General features: G+C 46.8%; 2 protein-coding genes across 2 annotated transcripts in view; one reads left to right on the top strand and one right to left on the bottom strand.

The window, feature by feature from the left end:
• Window positions 1–12,866, top strand: part of LOC135368545 (cadherin-87A-like) — a 137,850-nt gene that overhangs the window by 38,537 nt on the left and 86,447 nt on the right. The window contains exon 2 of the mRNA XM_064601919.1: window positions 4,781–4,923. The gene's annotated coding sequence lies outside the window, so the exon portion shown is untranslated. The remainder of the gene's footprint in view (window positions 1–4,780; window positions 4,924–12,866) is intronic.
• LOC135369452 (nose resistant to fluoxetine protein 6-like) lies at window positions 5,982–12,529 on the bottom strand. Its single transcript, XM_064603040.1, has 12 exons — window positions 12,097–12,529; window positions 11,221–11,565; window positions 11,046–11,133; window positions 10,587–10,687; window positions 10,306–10,488; window positions 9,911–10,004; window positions 9,223–9,315; window positions 8,701–8,866; window positions 8,535–8,614; window positions 8,347–8,466; window positions 7,288–7,738; window positions 5,982–6,329 (listed from the first exon to the last, which is right to left on the bottom strand). The coding sequence occupies exons 1-12, from the start codon at window positions 12,527–12,529 to the stop codon at window positions 6,078–6,080; spliced, it is 2,406 nt and encodes an 801-aa protein (XP_064459110.1). The 3' UTR covers window positions 5,982–6,077.

Raw genomic sequence — 12,866 nt, 5'->3', positions numbered from 1 at the left:
TCCTTTGAGCATCTGATACAGCCCCAACTTCGTTCTCCAGGTTAGGAGGTTAGCAAGGTTTTTATGCAAATTTTTTCAAGTTCCGTGTTCGCCGCGAAGCAACTATGGCTATGAATGGCGTATAGACAGATGGAGAAAGGACAGCAGGAGTGAGTGGGGGACAGGGGGGTTAGTGTGCGACCTCGGCCGACTTCAGGGGGAACTGTGCCAACATTCGTCTACCGGAAAACCCTGTGAAAACCTCAGACAGCACAGCCGGTGCCGGGATTCGAACCCGCTTCATCTCCCAATCCTGCCGCGAAAAGCGATCATCCTAACCACTACGTCACGCCATTTTTTTAAAAGTGCAAATCAGCCCAAGTGGTGTGTGTTTAGTTTCCCTGAGTGCTCAACAGGGAAACGCCGTACGTGCCCACGCGTTCGAAAAATATTTGTGATGATCATGTAGCTCGGCTACATGCAGACTACATGCAGCGTTTAGACCTGAGTGATAGCCACCACGGACAAAAGCATATTCACTTAGGGATGTGTGCGCGTTATGGAACACAATGCATGTTCCCCACATGTACCTCAAGAGACATGTGCTAATATGAAGACCTGGTAAGATTTGGTTTCACTGAAATGAGAGAAACACAGTTAGCGACAAGAAACCATGAGGAAAATGGATGTTGTTCGGGAAAGACATTGAATAACCTGATTCGCTTTTTTTTCTCTCCCTTGTCTGCTTGCTTTCAAACCACCCCGTAACGTTCGTATCTTCCGCATTGCGTTACATCACGCTTGGAAAATCACTGGCCGTGATTTGGTAGCAAAGCGCACGATAACGTTACGGTGAAGGACTTCGTGTCAACCTTCTGACCTTATACAACAAGGCTTCGTCAATGAGTCTCCAGGGGTCCAAATGGTGAAATACATCTGGCGGTCAAGGACATTTAAAGAAGTGCCAACATGTATCGCTCCTTTAACGCAAGTACAAGGATCAAGGTTGACCGAGGCTTTTATCTCTTCAAATACGACGGAAAATTCGGGAAGCACCAAATTACGTCATTTTTTTTTACCATGCGCATCTAGACACCGCTGCCATCGCTGTGGCAGCTCTGATGCTTTTGGCGTAGAAAGAACTGGGCTGCTCTCGTAGCCACAGCAGGACGTCTTTCTGGAGGGCTTCAATATGTGTGAAACGTCTTTCCTTTAAGGTGCTCTTGAAGGGGCCCACATAAATGGCAATCGCTTGGGGCTAAATCTGGGCTGTAAGGGGCATGGGGCAAAACCTCCCAGCGCATTTCGGCCTGGATTGCTACCGTCAAATTCGCGGTGTGAGGCCGGGAATTGTCATGAAGAAGAGTAACCCTTTCGGACAACATCCCAGGCCATTTCTTGCGAATTGCGTTTCGCACGGCACCCTTTATCAACGTGGGGCAGTACTGGGCATTAATCGTTACTCCTTGCTCCAAGAAGCCCATATGGATGACACACCGCTTTTCCCAGAAGACAGTTCCCACGGACTTCCCAGCAGACGGCTGCATCTTGCTTTTCTGTGGCAACGGGGAAGCCTTATGCCGCCAATGCTGCGGCTTTTTGTCTCTGGGGGTGAAATGATGCATCCAAGTTTTGATCACATGTGATGATTGATTGCAAACATTTGCCACCTCGGATTGAAACCGGTTCAGCAACTGCTCAGAGACTGCCATGCGCGCTCCCTTCTGATCGCACAAGGGGTGTCGGGGAACCCATCTTGCACACACTTTGAGGAACAGAAGCGCTCGTGAATGATTGTCTTCACACTGCCGACACTAATATAACGCTAGGCTGCAATGTCCCGCCGGTTCTTGACGATGGCTTGCTCAACGTCTACGATATTCACTGGCGTGACTACAGTCGGACGAACGTGTCTGTGTGGTTCATTCGTCACCACATCCCGTCCTTCGATAAACTATCCGCACCATTCGTACACTCTTCTCCTCGGCATCGTTTGTTCCCCATACTGTGCCTGTAATCTTTGTGAGATCTCAGCAGGTTTGACGCTCTCCTTCAGAAGGAAAATGATTATGCGTCGCTGTTCCACTGCTACAGACACACTCCTAGCCGCCATGATAGCTGCCGCTGCTGCACGTGTCGCTGATCCGAGAAGGATTGTATTTCGTATTCCGAAAGTTTTATTCAGTTACATTTACGCACTAATTTTTCTCGAGCAAAAGCCTCGGTCACGAGCCTTATTATGATAGTAACGAAAATCTCCAACCAAGGTACAGGACGGGGATACACGACGTTTCGGAGCCAGTTCGGTTCCTTCCTCAGGGGTGACTGTAGTGGCCGATGGCAGCATTTGTTCGCGAGGATGGACTCCCTTCCCGGGAAGCGTATTTATTCCGGGACAGCTAAAAAATTCGTTACAAGTCAGACAGTACATCATCTTTACCGCACGATATAAAAGGCCTTGCCAATGCCAACCATATTGCCATATTTCTGCAAATAAAATAGCATATACGCAGGCAAGGTGGAGGACGAAATCCATGACGAGGAAGCCTGGTCTTGGGCACAACGCCAACACGGATGTGACGTAACACGACACGTGTTACGTTACGTCCGTGTTGTTGTGCCCAAGCTCAGGCTTCATCTTCAGGCCCAGGACGAACGATGCCTCCTGCGACAGTCGTGAGGTTTCCAGCTTGAGGGGGACCGACAACGGCCAGCAGTTCCATCTGGTTCCGTCAGTTCTGTCACGACCTACTATCGGCTTCGACGTCATACATCTCTGCTGATCTCTGCAAGTTGCTGCGTGCAGAGGCGGCCATCTGTTGAACATCAACGCAAGCACTACAGCTTTTGCTATTGCAAGCATATTTCAAGGCTAACTTCCCCTTGTGCCCTTCCCCATCATTTTCATCTGATGAAATGCTTTCTTAACAAGCTAAGAGATGGAGGCACTTTTTGTTTGTTCGGTTTCGAAGGAAAAACAATTAATGGGGGACTGTGGCGCTCATGCGGTAGAGGGCCAACTATACAGCACTTCTCGTAATTGGCAGAGGAAAGAAAATGAATGAAAGAACAAACAAGAAAAAAAAAAGTCCGCCGTAGTATATACTTGGGGAAGTTTGATCGCAGGTTCGGGACCCAGCATGTTCGCCACGTCAAAAGTTCTGATGTTCAGTCGGGCCAAGGCTTCCCGAAGACCATTCTCTGTTGTCTGACGACTTGCGATTATTTCATTGACTAGGTGCTCGTGCGCTGTTTTTCATGTATATGTATGGTATGGTTCTAGGTTTTCGGAATTTATTTTTGGGCGTACTCGGAAGGGTGTCTTTCGGGGTTTATTATTTTCCCAGATTTCGGAACTTTTCGTCGTCTATTCTTCACAGCTGAGTTTATATGCAAAATTCGAAGCAAACGCGGACGGCTACAAAACGACAACTTTACAAAAAGGACGAGAAGCTGCCTTGCAAAAACGCATTCTGCTATCCGACAGAACTTGCAGACGACGACATTTGCATTACGTCCACCTGGCGAAATCCGAATATTCCTTGACATAGTCGCAAGGCTGCTTCGCTTGTGTCCCATCGTTTCAGCAATTACCTGCCCTTTCAAGAAGACAATATGTACGTCATCTCTCCTCCCATGTCCACTTTGAGGAGGAGGGCAAACATGATTCACGGTAAAAGGGAAAGGAAAACCCTAGACTCTGAAGGTTGAGTGGGGCCACGAAATATAGGGCATAATATACAGGGACTCCAATGCCGAGGGGGTACCCCTAGGCAAGGATGGAGTGAGCTCACCTGTATTACACGGATGCTTCACGCATTGTTTAGTGAATGACTGCTACACAGTGGATTGGGGTCTAGTAAAGTCATCCAGTGACCTTAGGGTCTAGAGAGAGAGAGACAGCCTCTTGTCGCGGGAGCTGGTAACCCTCAATGCGTGGCAATCTCGACACAAAAGGAAACGAATCCCACCAACCAGCCGTCAGTGCATCGCTTTTCATGCTGAGCTCCGAGTTACTGGACTCCCCCAAACTGGAGTTTTTCGGATAAATTGGAATTACTTTAAATTTTATCGCTGTATGTTTTACGGATGTTTTCGGAGAAATCAGGAAAAACCAGAACCATACCTTACCACAAACAAGAAAAAGAAAGAAATAGTTTCAATATCTATACCTGTTTGCCTCCTGTTGTCACAATGGCTCAAATCACAGGGCTCGCTTGCCCGAACGTTGAGGCTATTTATTCCTCAGTGCTGCCCTCGGTAGCTTTGCTAGTGCTAAAAAGAAAGAAGCGTCGAGGACAGTGCCGTGTGCAGAAAACACTAGCGAAGCTACCGAGGGCAGCACTGAGGAATAGCCTCAACGTTCGTGCAAGCGGGCCCTGCTGATCTTCACATGGTAAGACAGGGGACACACCGACAGAGAGGATGAGAAACACCCAGAGGATGTCAGTTAAAACAACAAAATGGTCGTCCTTTAAATACGGGTCCCTGGTCGCAGAAAACAAGCCGGAACAACAATATGCCCCGTAATGGGAGATCCAACAAGCCTGAGCTCTTCACGCAGTTTCTTTCCAGTTGCGGAAGATAATGAGAATCGCTTTGCTCGTTTTTATCCGGTAAATACTGAGTGCAGAACACCTAGCTGGGGCACGTTATAGGACCATCAAGTGAGTAAAAGTAAACCACGGAACGATCCTGTCACATTGTGTCCTGGTCTCATACCTGACTGTGGTCTACCTTTTGCCTTCTGTTATAGTAGTACCGCCTCTGATTTTTTCTTCCCTCCGTGTCTTTCCCATAGACATTTCTTGTTGGTTGACACCCCACGGTTACAGCGCCGCGGGAAAGACTGGGACATCCTTCTAGAGCGTCTTCCTATTAGGGTTTCGGCTGGGCTGCACTCGGCCTGACCTCACGTACACTCTCGCGTGACAACAAGGCAAGGTAAGGACATTCCGGCTTCCATACTGGTCTTTCCACGTTTTGGACATGCGCTCGGCTCCCCCGTTTCTCTAAGGATAGGCGAGCTACTCGTCACATGCTGCAATAAGGCAGCTCTCTCCAGATCAGCATACCACTGTGCCCTACTAGGTCGCTCCGTACCTCGTTCTCTGCGTTGTCGTTGCATTCCTCTATTTTTGTAGAACATTGTACGATTCCCACTTACGGGGTAATCGTTCGGGGGTGTAGGAGAAATCGTCCCCGCAAGTAAAGTATCAAGAAAAGTAGTTTTCGTCAAACGGCGCTATAGCGTAGCGTAGCGCGCGTGCCCAGCTGTGGTAGCGCCCTCAACCGCATGGAGAACTGTCAAAAACAAACATAAACTGTAACCTAACCTCTGAAAACAAACCTAGGACCCGGTTCTAACCTAGGTTCCCACCGGGGACGATTTCTCAGTGGACGATTTCTTAGGGGACGATTTCTCAGGGGACGTTTTCTCCGGGGGACGTTTTCTCCGGGGGACATTTTCTCCGGGGGACATTTTCTCCGGGGCCGATTTTTCCGGATCCCAATCATTCGGAGTTGTCTTAATATAGCTAAAGTAGTAATCAGGTCATAGTTATTGAGCAAGAAGCCGTTATGGGTGTCTTGGTGAAAGCTGGAACGATGTTCCCAGATCGAAGTCATTGGAAGCACTGGGGTGACAGGTCGCTTGACGGGGTGTGTACGGCGTTGCATAAGACCCTGTGTACGCCGTCTATAACCTATCTAGGTATATGACTACCTCCTTATCTTCTATCAGTACGGTGTGGTGTTTGCGGTTACGGTTGAGGGCTTCGTATGGCGCTTCGTAGCGAGGCTGTATATAAGCTTGCGCAGTGGTACGTCGTCACATGCTATAACCACGCTCTTCATAATATGCGCTGCATGCTTCACAATGTTTTCATTTGGGAAACTTTTATATCGATGTTAACGTGATGTAAATTATAGGTTAACACATCGTGAGCGTGAATCTTTTATTCTTAAATAATAAATTCTGAAAAATCACATCGGTGGTCACCGGCAGTGTGTGTGGCTCGATGGCTTCCAACCGGGAGATTGACTAGATAACAGCTCTCAGCTGATGGCGCTTAAGGTCTTGAGATCTTCCCAACTTCTTACAGCTTGGATGACAGAGGTGTATTCTTGTCGCTAACCACAAACACTTGCTCAACTGTCCGTAATCCAGGTTGAGTATCCTTCTCGTTTCGGGACGTTTCGGTGCTGCCTCCCGTCACACTAGCCATCTTCTTTTCGAAGAGCTTCATCATTACGAGCTTATCCATATTGGACAACGGTGCTTCGCAGAATATGTAGAAGAGGTAGGCGAACATGAAGCTGAGCACCGAACATCCCAGATAGTCCTTCACCTGGAAGAGAGAAATGTGTCATGCAACATCAACACGTCATGTTCAGGGAAGTTGAGATCGCGTTGGGAGCTTTTCAAGCCACAACATCTACCTCTTCCACTAGTGACACACACGCACGGACGAACGAACGGACGGACGGACGGACCGCGACCGACCGACTGACAGACAGAGACAGACAGAGAGAGAGAGAGAGAGAGAGAGACGATGATACAATAGTAAGACACTAGTGAGACACTGTCCATAGTACACGAGGAAAACCGCACGCACTTCTGTTATGGATACGTTTCGCTAGTTTGCTGCAGATGACAAACTCTTATGATGTGCACTCCTTCATCCGATAAACAAAAACGTGAAACTTTACAATCCGTGTTTTGCTCGTTGGAACAGAAAAACGTGACTCAGTAAATGTGCACCGCTAATTCTCCCGCCAGTCCGCGACAGTTACTATGCGTCTGCCATTCCGGCTGATTTTGTTGATGTCAAAAACGGCCGTGTGCGACTGTGAAGAAATGACATTAAGCGTGGTTCTCTCGTCTTCCATACATAGAGGGCTTTAGTGATTGGAAGATAGTCGCAGAGGCCCAGAGGGTTCCATGCTAGATACTCGTTTCAGACAAGCCGGTAACATCTCAACGTCGCTTGCTGAAGTGCTGATCTACATCTGCTGAAGTGCTGATCTACATCTGTGTCCCGTGGTACACAGAATTTTCGAACGTGTCAAAATAATGACTCGAAGACAGAGATATGTCAAACTGAAACTCATCATCACTGATGGCCTGGACCATCCACAAACTGCATGATGCTTCCTGAATGACTTTTTACGTGAAACTTTGTTGTTTTCGTACATTGAACATGTTAAAGAAATAATGTGAAAAGAAGAACTATGGTGGGCAGTTCGTCCGAGTGAGTTGATGCTGGTAACCAGGTTAACGTGCGCATGGAGACCTCCAGAACTTACCAGTGTCCAGTGCGTCCACTCCAGAGGCACCCTCGTCATCGCAGGCTTGACAATAAGGACGAGCATATGCACGAGGTAGACGCTGAAGCTTAGCCTGCTGAAGGGCACAAATCCCTTGAGACTCAGGAACGCGTTCACCAGTCCTCCGTTGCCCGTACAGCATGCGTACAGGACCCAGGCGACTGCTACGCTCCACGCTAGGCGACCAAAGCCAGCGTACAGGCTTCCCAGAAGAGGGGAATATTCGTATCCAGCACTCCAGCGATGCACACCAAAGAGTATTGTACAGGCGACTGCTAGGGCCGCAATCCAGCCAGTCAACTGCTGAGTGATGCTAAGTTTGTGTTGTGGCCACTCCATGAAAGCGTACGCAACGAGTATTCCAACGGCGAACGGTGCCACATGACAGTAGGGCTTGAAGAACACTTTCTCGAATGTGTCCATGGTTTGGCTGGAGGACAAAGAGACGTTTCTTTTAGTCTTCGGTGTTGGAGTATCAGGTCAGAGCATCAGAGAGTGCTTCCGCAATATGGCATCTCGGTTCACTTTTTTCGCAATGTTTATGTACATACACATTTTAATTATATACACACTTATGTACAGGACATCCAAAGTAACACTATCACCAGGATTTAAAACAGACACAGCGCACGACGGGAATGAAACAAACTGAATATTGTTAGCAGTCTGGTGTCATAGTCACCAGCGTTTTTTATTGCGTCTAATTAATTAATTAATTAGATAAAATAAGACTCATTAGCTAAATCTTAAAACACTGGTTTAAGGGCCGAGGTGTCAATTGAAAAGTTCAAAAGTGTGTCTAACAAACGCCCGACGGTGGAGTTTAGCAACAAGATGGACTTTGTGTGAACTATTTTTTTTTTGGCCCCACCGCTCAAAAAACAAACAAAGGAAAAAAAGCCCGCGAACTACAAAAAGCGCTACAATCGCTGTAACGTTTTTTTTTTTTTTTTGTATTTCACGGGCTTTCCTTTTTAGTTGTAACGGTGCGTAGTACGTTTAATGTGAAACATCGCTTCGTAAAAGAAAGGGACTTACTTGATGTTAATATTAAGATGGGGGAACGCCTGCAGGTCGCTGAAGTACGTCTGAAAAGCTATTCCGATGCAACTCAGCAGCGCAAGCAAAACTGTTCCCGCCAGTCCAATGGAGGGTCGTCTGTGCGTAAGGAAAGTAAATAAAGGCGTGCTCTTTTCGCGTTCCTTAGCAAATGAAACAAAAGTTACCTCCTCAATGAAATTATGAAGACCAGGAAGAGGATGTACATGTGGAAGTCGGCTGAGACGTACCATAAGTGGGGCGCGCACTGGAATATAAATGAAGAAAATAATTTAACGGTTCTCTTCTCAAACTGGGGAAGAATGCAGAGGGAGAAGGCGAGGCACTATTTACCATTTCACTGAGTGACCTGAAGGTGGTCGTGAATGTGAGGACGTCCCACCAGTGTCTCTGACACGGGCCTATGAGGCCGTGCATGAGTTGATCTGCGACGGGGCCGCTTACTAAGAGCGGAAACACGAACACGATGCCAACCAGGAAGAGGCACGGCAGTGCTAATCTGCAACAAGTAACGTTGATAATTAGTTTGATGGAAATGGGGAATGAGAGTATTATCACCTGTCGCGTGTGAAAAGGTCAATTGTCGTGTTTATGAGAAAAGACGAATTATCGTCATCAAATGAGTTCGGTCTTTATAGCCTGCTTGGGATTTCTGCATGCATGACGGAATGCCCTTACGCGCAAGCAACGTTACAAGACGTGCGTTGTCCATATACACCATTTGCGAGAAGTGAAGTTCAGTGAGAAAGCTTACATGATATTAAGAATAAATCCGAAGTATATAGTTCAACTCCGTTCAAGCGCGTATATGTTGCTCGTTGCTATATGTAGAATTCTTAAAATAGTTGTTCTTACCTGATGTACCTAGCGTAGAGGGTGATACCAAACAGGAAGCTGGATTTGGCTTTTGCGCTTACGGAGAGTATGACTTGTGTCACTATAAAGCCGCTGAAAACGAAAGCAAACTGTACATTAGTATGCAAGTGAACGGCAAGGGGTAGCGTCGAAGATAATTGCACGGAGAGGGTAACTGCTTCTCATTGACGTGTGTCACCTGCTGGTCATGCATCTCGGCATAGTATGTACTCGTGCCAGCACATAAACATACCTGGTGCTCAGCCGCGGAAACCACACTCGTTCACCGCAAAGAATGGTAGGAAAAGTGTTAAACGATTCGGTACAAAGCGTGAACTTAGGAAGTATTTTTCGCATTGCTCGAAGTAGTGAAGTTTCGCTTCCACCTCCTCCCGATCGGTTTGAACAAGCGTCGCGTATGTACCGAACAATAAACCAATCAATCAATCAACCAATAAACATTTTCGCCCTCTGTAACCAATACAAGTAAAACCATGGCATAAGGTACAGTTAAACCCTGTCAGATTTCATTTATTCCAAGTCGAGGTCCACAGGAGCCGTGTTGAACCACGGCTTCAGGGTATATACGTGTGGAATACCGTGACACACTCTACAGCACCGATATTTTTATTAATGGCGATATCGAATTATGAGTCGTTATATGTCCCTGTTAATCTTTTCGGCTTACCTTAGAAGAAAGAAAATATCCACGCTCAAAAATCCGTTTGAGATGACTGAAAATGAGGGCTGCATGAGCATTTCCAGGAAACTGAAACCACGTCCTGAAAAAGGCCAAATGTAATTCATATATTAATCTTTTCATAAGCTTACTTCGTGAGGTTTCTTGCTCGAGATATATGATGTATTAAATAATTGAAATACAACAACAACAACAACAACAACAATAGATGATGATGACGAGATGGGGTGAAATACGTTGTTCGTATTTCGATGCTATATTATATGCATTCTGGTGCGTCAGGTGCACCCACGGAAAATATGTAACGTTCGCGCGACGTACCATACGTGTGGGCATGCTGTTTACGAATGGACGTTGTGTTGTATTGAATAGGAATCACTTACCTATGGTGGTTGGTTCGACCAGGATATAGGTGTGAATGAGCATAACCCACATTGCACCCAATACTCGCATTCCGTGGATGCACTGTTGCTTTGCCCTCAAGGAGTCTTTTTCCACGGACGTTTTGAACAGCTTGCCTGTATTTGTCACGGCCGAAAAACTTAATAGAAGTCTGACTGGAAATCCTAGATGAAGAATACGGAGCAGTATTTAACGAGCTGGTCCGCATAAGAGGTCCGCAACCTCCGAATGACGGTACATCGCAAGCAGAAGAGCAGCATACCTGGCTGTCTGCCTTTCGCCGTGATCTCATTCTTATACCTAAAATACGTGTCCACGGCTGACGAAATCAGGATGATTAGGCCTATGCACGATACCAAGGATCTGGAACACAACATGTATTTTGTTATACATTTTAGTGAACAAAGTAAAAAGGAAGAGATAGGCTATCGACGAATGGTGAAGCAACGGACGGGCTGATAGCGAACGTCCATAATTAATCCCCGTCATTGAGAAGAAAACGACACACAGCTCGTCTCAAATTTCTAGTCTTGCTGTCTGCACTCCTCATTCCCATGGGTGTATGGATACAACTTGTGTAAAGGTAGAAACGAATAGAACTTAACGGAACTAAGGTGACAGGATGGGCTCAACGGTCTTTCCGTACTATCAACTTCGTCCCGCGCAGAGATCGCTCCCAGATTTCTAGTTCTCACATAGCACTACTTAAAGAACAACTCACATCATTGCTATCTGAACTTTGCTGAAGACGACGGGAGACTTCACTTTGCAGGAGGACACTGTTGCTACTCCGCCGTACTTTCGGATAGCTGCAGGAAAATATATAATGAGCATGTTTACCCTCCGCTTGAGAGGTGCCTCATTTCAAATAACATTACTCTAATTGTATAACTTACCTTTGGCGACCATGTGTTGCAATTCCTTTTCGTTGCACGTGGAGGGAATACAGGCTCCAAGCCTCACGCCCAGAACGTAATCTTCAGCTTGCAGCTCTTTCACGCGGGTAGCGTTTTTCACGATGTGCTTCAGTAAGGGTATGGCATCTAGGATTTTTGTGACTAGCTTGTCTTCAATCGGGTTATTCAACATCTTGAGAAACATGCTGCAGTACTGGCCATGGAAGGCTGCCTTTGTCTCCGATGGGCTCTGTGCAACTACATTGAGACACTGATCGTACGACCCTAAAGCAGCGGTCGTGCCTTCGAACAGGCCCGTTGGAATTTTTCCGATGGCATCGACCACTGCGAAGAAATAATTAAGAATAGTTTAAATGACATTCCTTGACAGTCAGCTCAATGCACGGAAGGGATAGAGCGCAACAACAATAAGAACAAATAAATCGTGACTATGACATGGCAGCGCAGGCTATAGCTGGTGCATGACGAATAATGAACAGACTACACCTGCAGAGACACAGATGGCATTCCACCTGCTGAGAAACGGAACCATTTCAAGACCTCAGACAAGGTCGCCTTATTGAATTGCACTTTCAAAGTCCCGGTCGACTTTTAAGCTTGAGTCATTAATTATTATAGTTTTCCTTTTCTTTTCGAAGTTCGGACACGAACTTTTCACGCGTACTCATCTGACTCTTCTTTTCTTTTTGTTTAGTATGGGCGCCTATTCCGTTTGCTCATGCACTGCTTAGGTCACAATGAACGAGACACAGGAAGAATAAAATCTGGCAACCTGGAGTTTGAATAAGAGAAGGCACATATGCATTCGAAATGTGCAACTTAGAGGTACGTTATTACAATGTCTTCGATGCTTACTCTGCATTGCCCAAACGTCGTAGGTGGAAAGCGCCTTTCCCAGCCTCATGAGACTCGACATGCACTCGTGCGAGACCCTCGGGTCGTATGCCAACTCCATAGCAAACGGTAGGACCATTTTAGTGATTGCCCCCATGGCATCTTGAATAGGTTCTTCCAAACTGATGATGGCTGGTTCCGTCAAGTCATCTTCCTCTGCGCTTTCATGGCTTCGTTGCGTCGCTTCTTTCATCTCGTCAACGGAGCGCCGTTTCATATCCTTTGAGAGCTCCGTCGCGTAGAGCTGGCGATTTTCGGTACGGACGGCATCTTTGCGTCCAAACTGTGATGTAGCGGTGATCGTCGCATCCTCAACAGCTGATACACTGAACGAGTTAGTGTACAACACACAGAGACAGATGAAAACACACTGAGCGTTAAGGATGCGCACCATCTTGTGAATGGAAGTGCCCACCTCTTTAGTTACCAAATTTTGCGGACGGGCGTGGCGTGGAGGTAGCGTTATATACTCATCCTTCTTCCACATTCCTCCTCTCTAACGAATGCGTATACGTCAAATAATGTCTCTTGAGATTCAAGACGAGCCACGAAAGGCATGCGAGAGGGTGAAAGGAGAACGTCATTGTGAGGGAAGAACATGGGTATAGGGAGTGGAACGGCCCCCGGACGTTTGTGGATGCGAAAACGGTACCCGTACTGACGTCAGTATTCGGTATACACACGAACTGCGGTATATGGGATGCGGTTCTGGGTGATTTTAAAGTCAATAA

This window comes from Ornithodoros turicata, chromosome 9 (assembly GCF_037126465.1).
Source record: "Ornithodoros turicata isolate Travis chromosome 9, ASM3712646v1, whole genome shotgun sequence".
Lineage (NCBI taxonomy): Eukaryota > Metazoa > Arthropoda > Arachnida > Ixodida > Argasidae > Ornithodoros > Ornithodoros turicata.
Note: the sequence above shows the minus strand (reverse complement) of the source record. Positions and strands in the feature narration are given on the sequence as shown.

Excerpts from the sequence above, each read along its gene's own strand:
- LOC135369452 (XM_064603040.1), bottom strand. The coding sequence starts at position 12,529 with ATGGTGCGCATCCTTAACGCTCAGTGTGTTTTCATCTGTCTCTGTGTG. Across the intron at positions 11,566-12,096 it reads CGACGTTTGGGCAATGCAGA|TGGTCGATGCCATCGGAAAA; the intron begins GTAAGCATCGAA and ends ATTTCTTCGCAG. Across the intron at positions 10,005-10,305 it reads GGTCGAACCAACCACCATAG|GACGTGGTTTCAGTTTCCTG; the intron begins GTAAGTGATTCC and ends GGCCTTTTTCAG.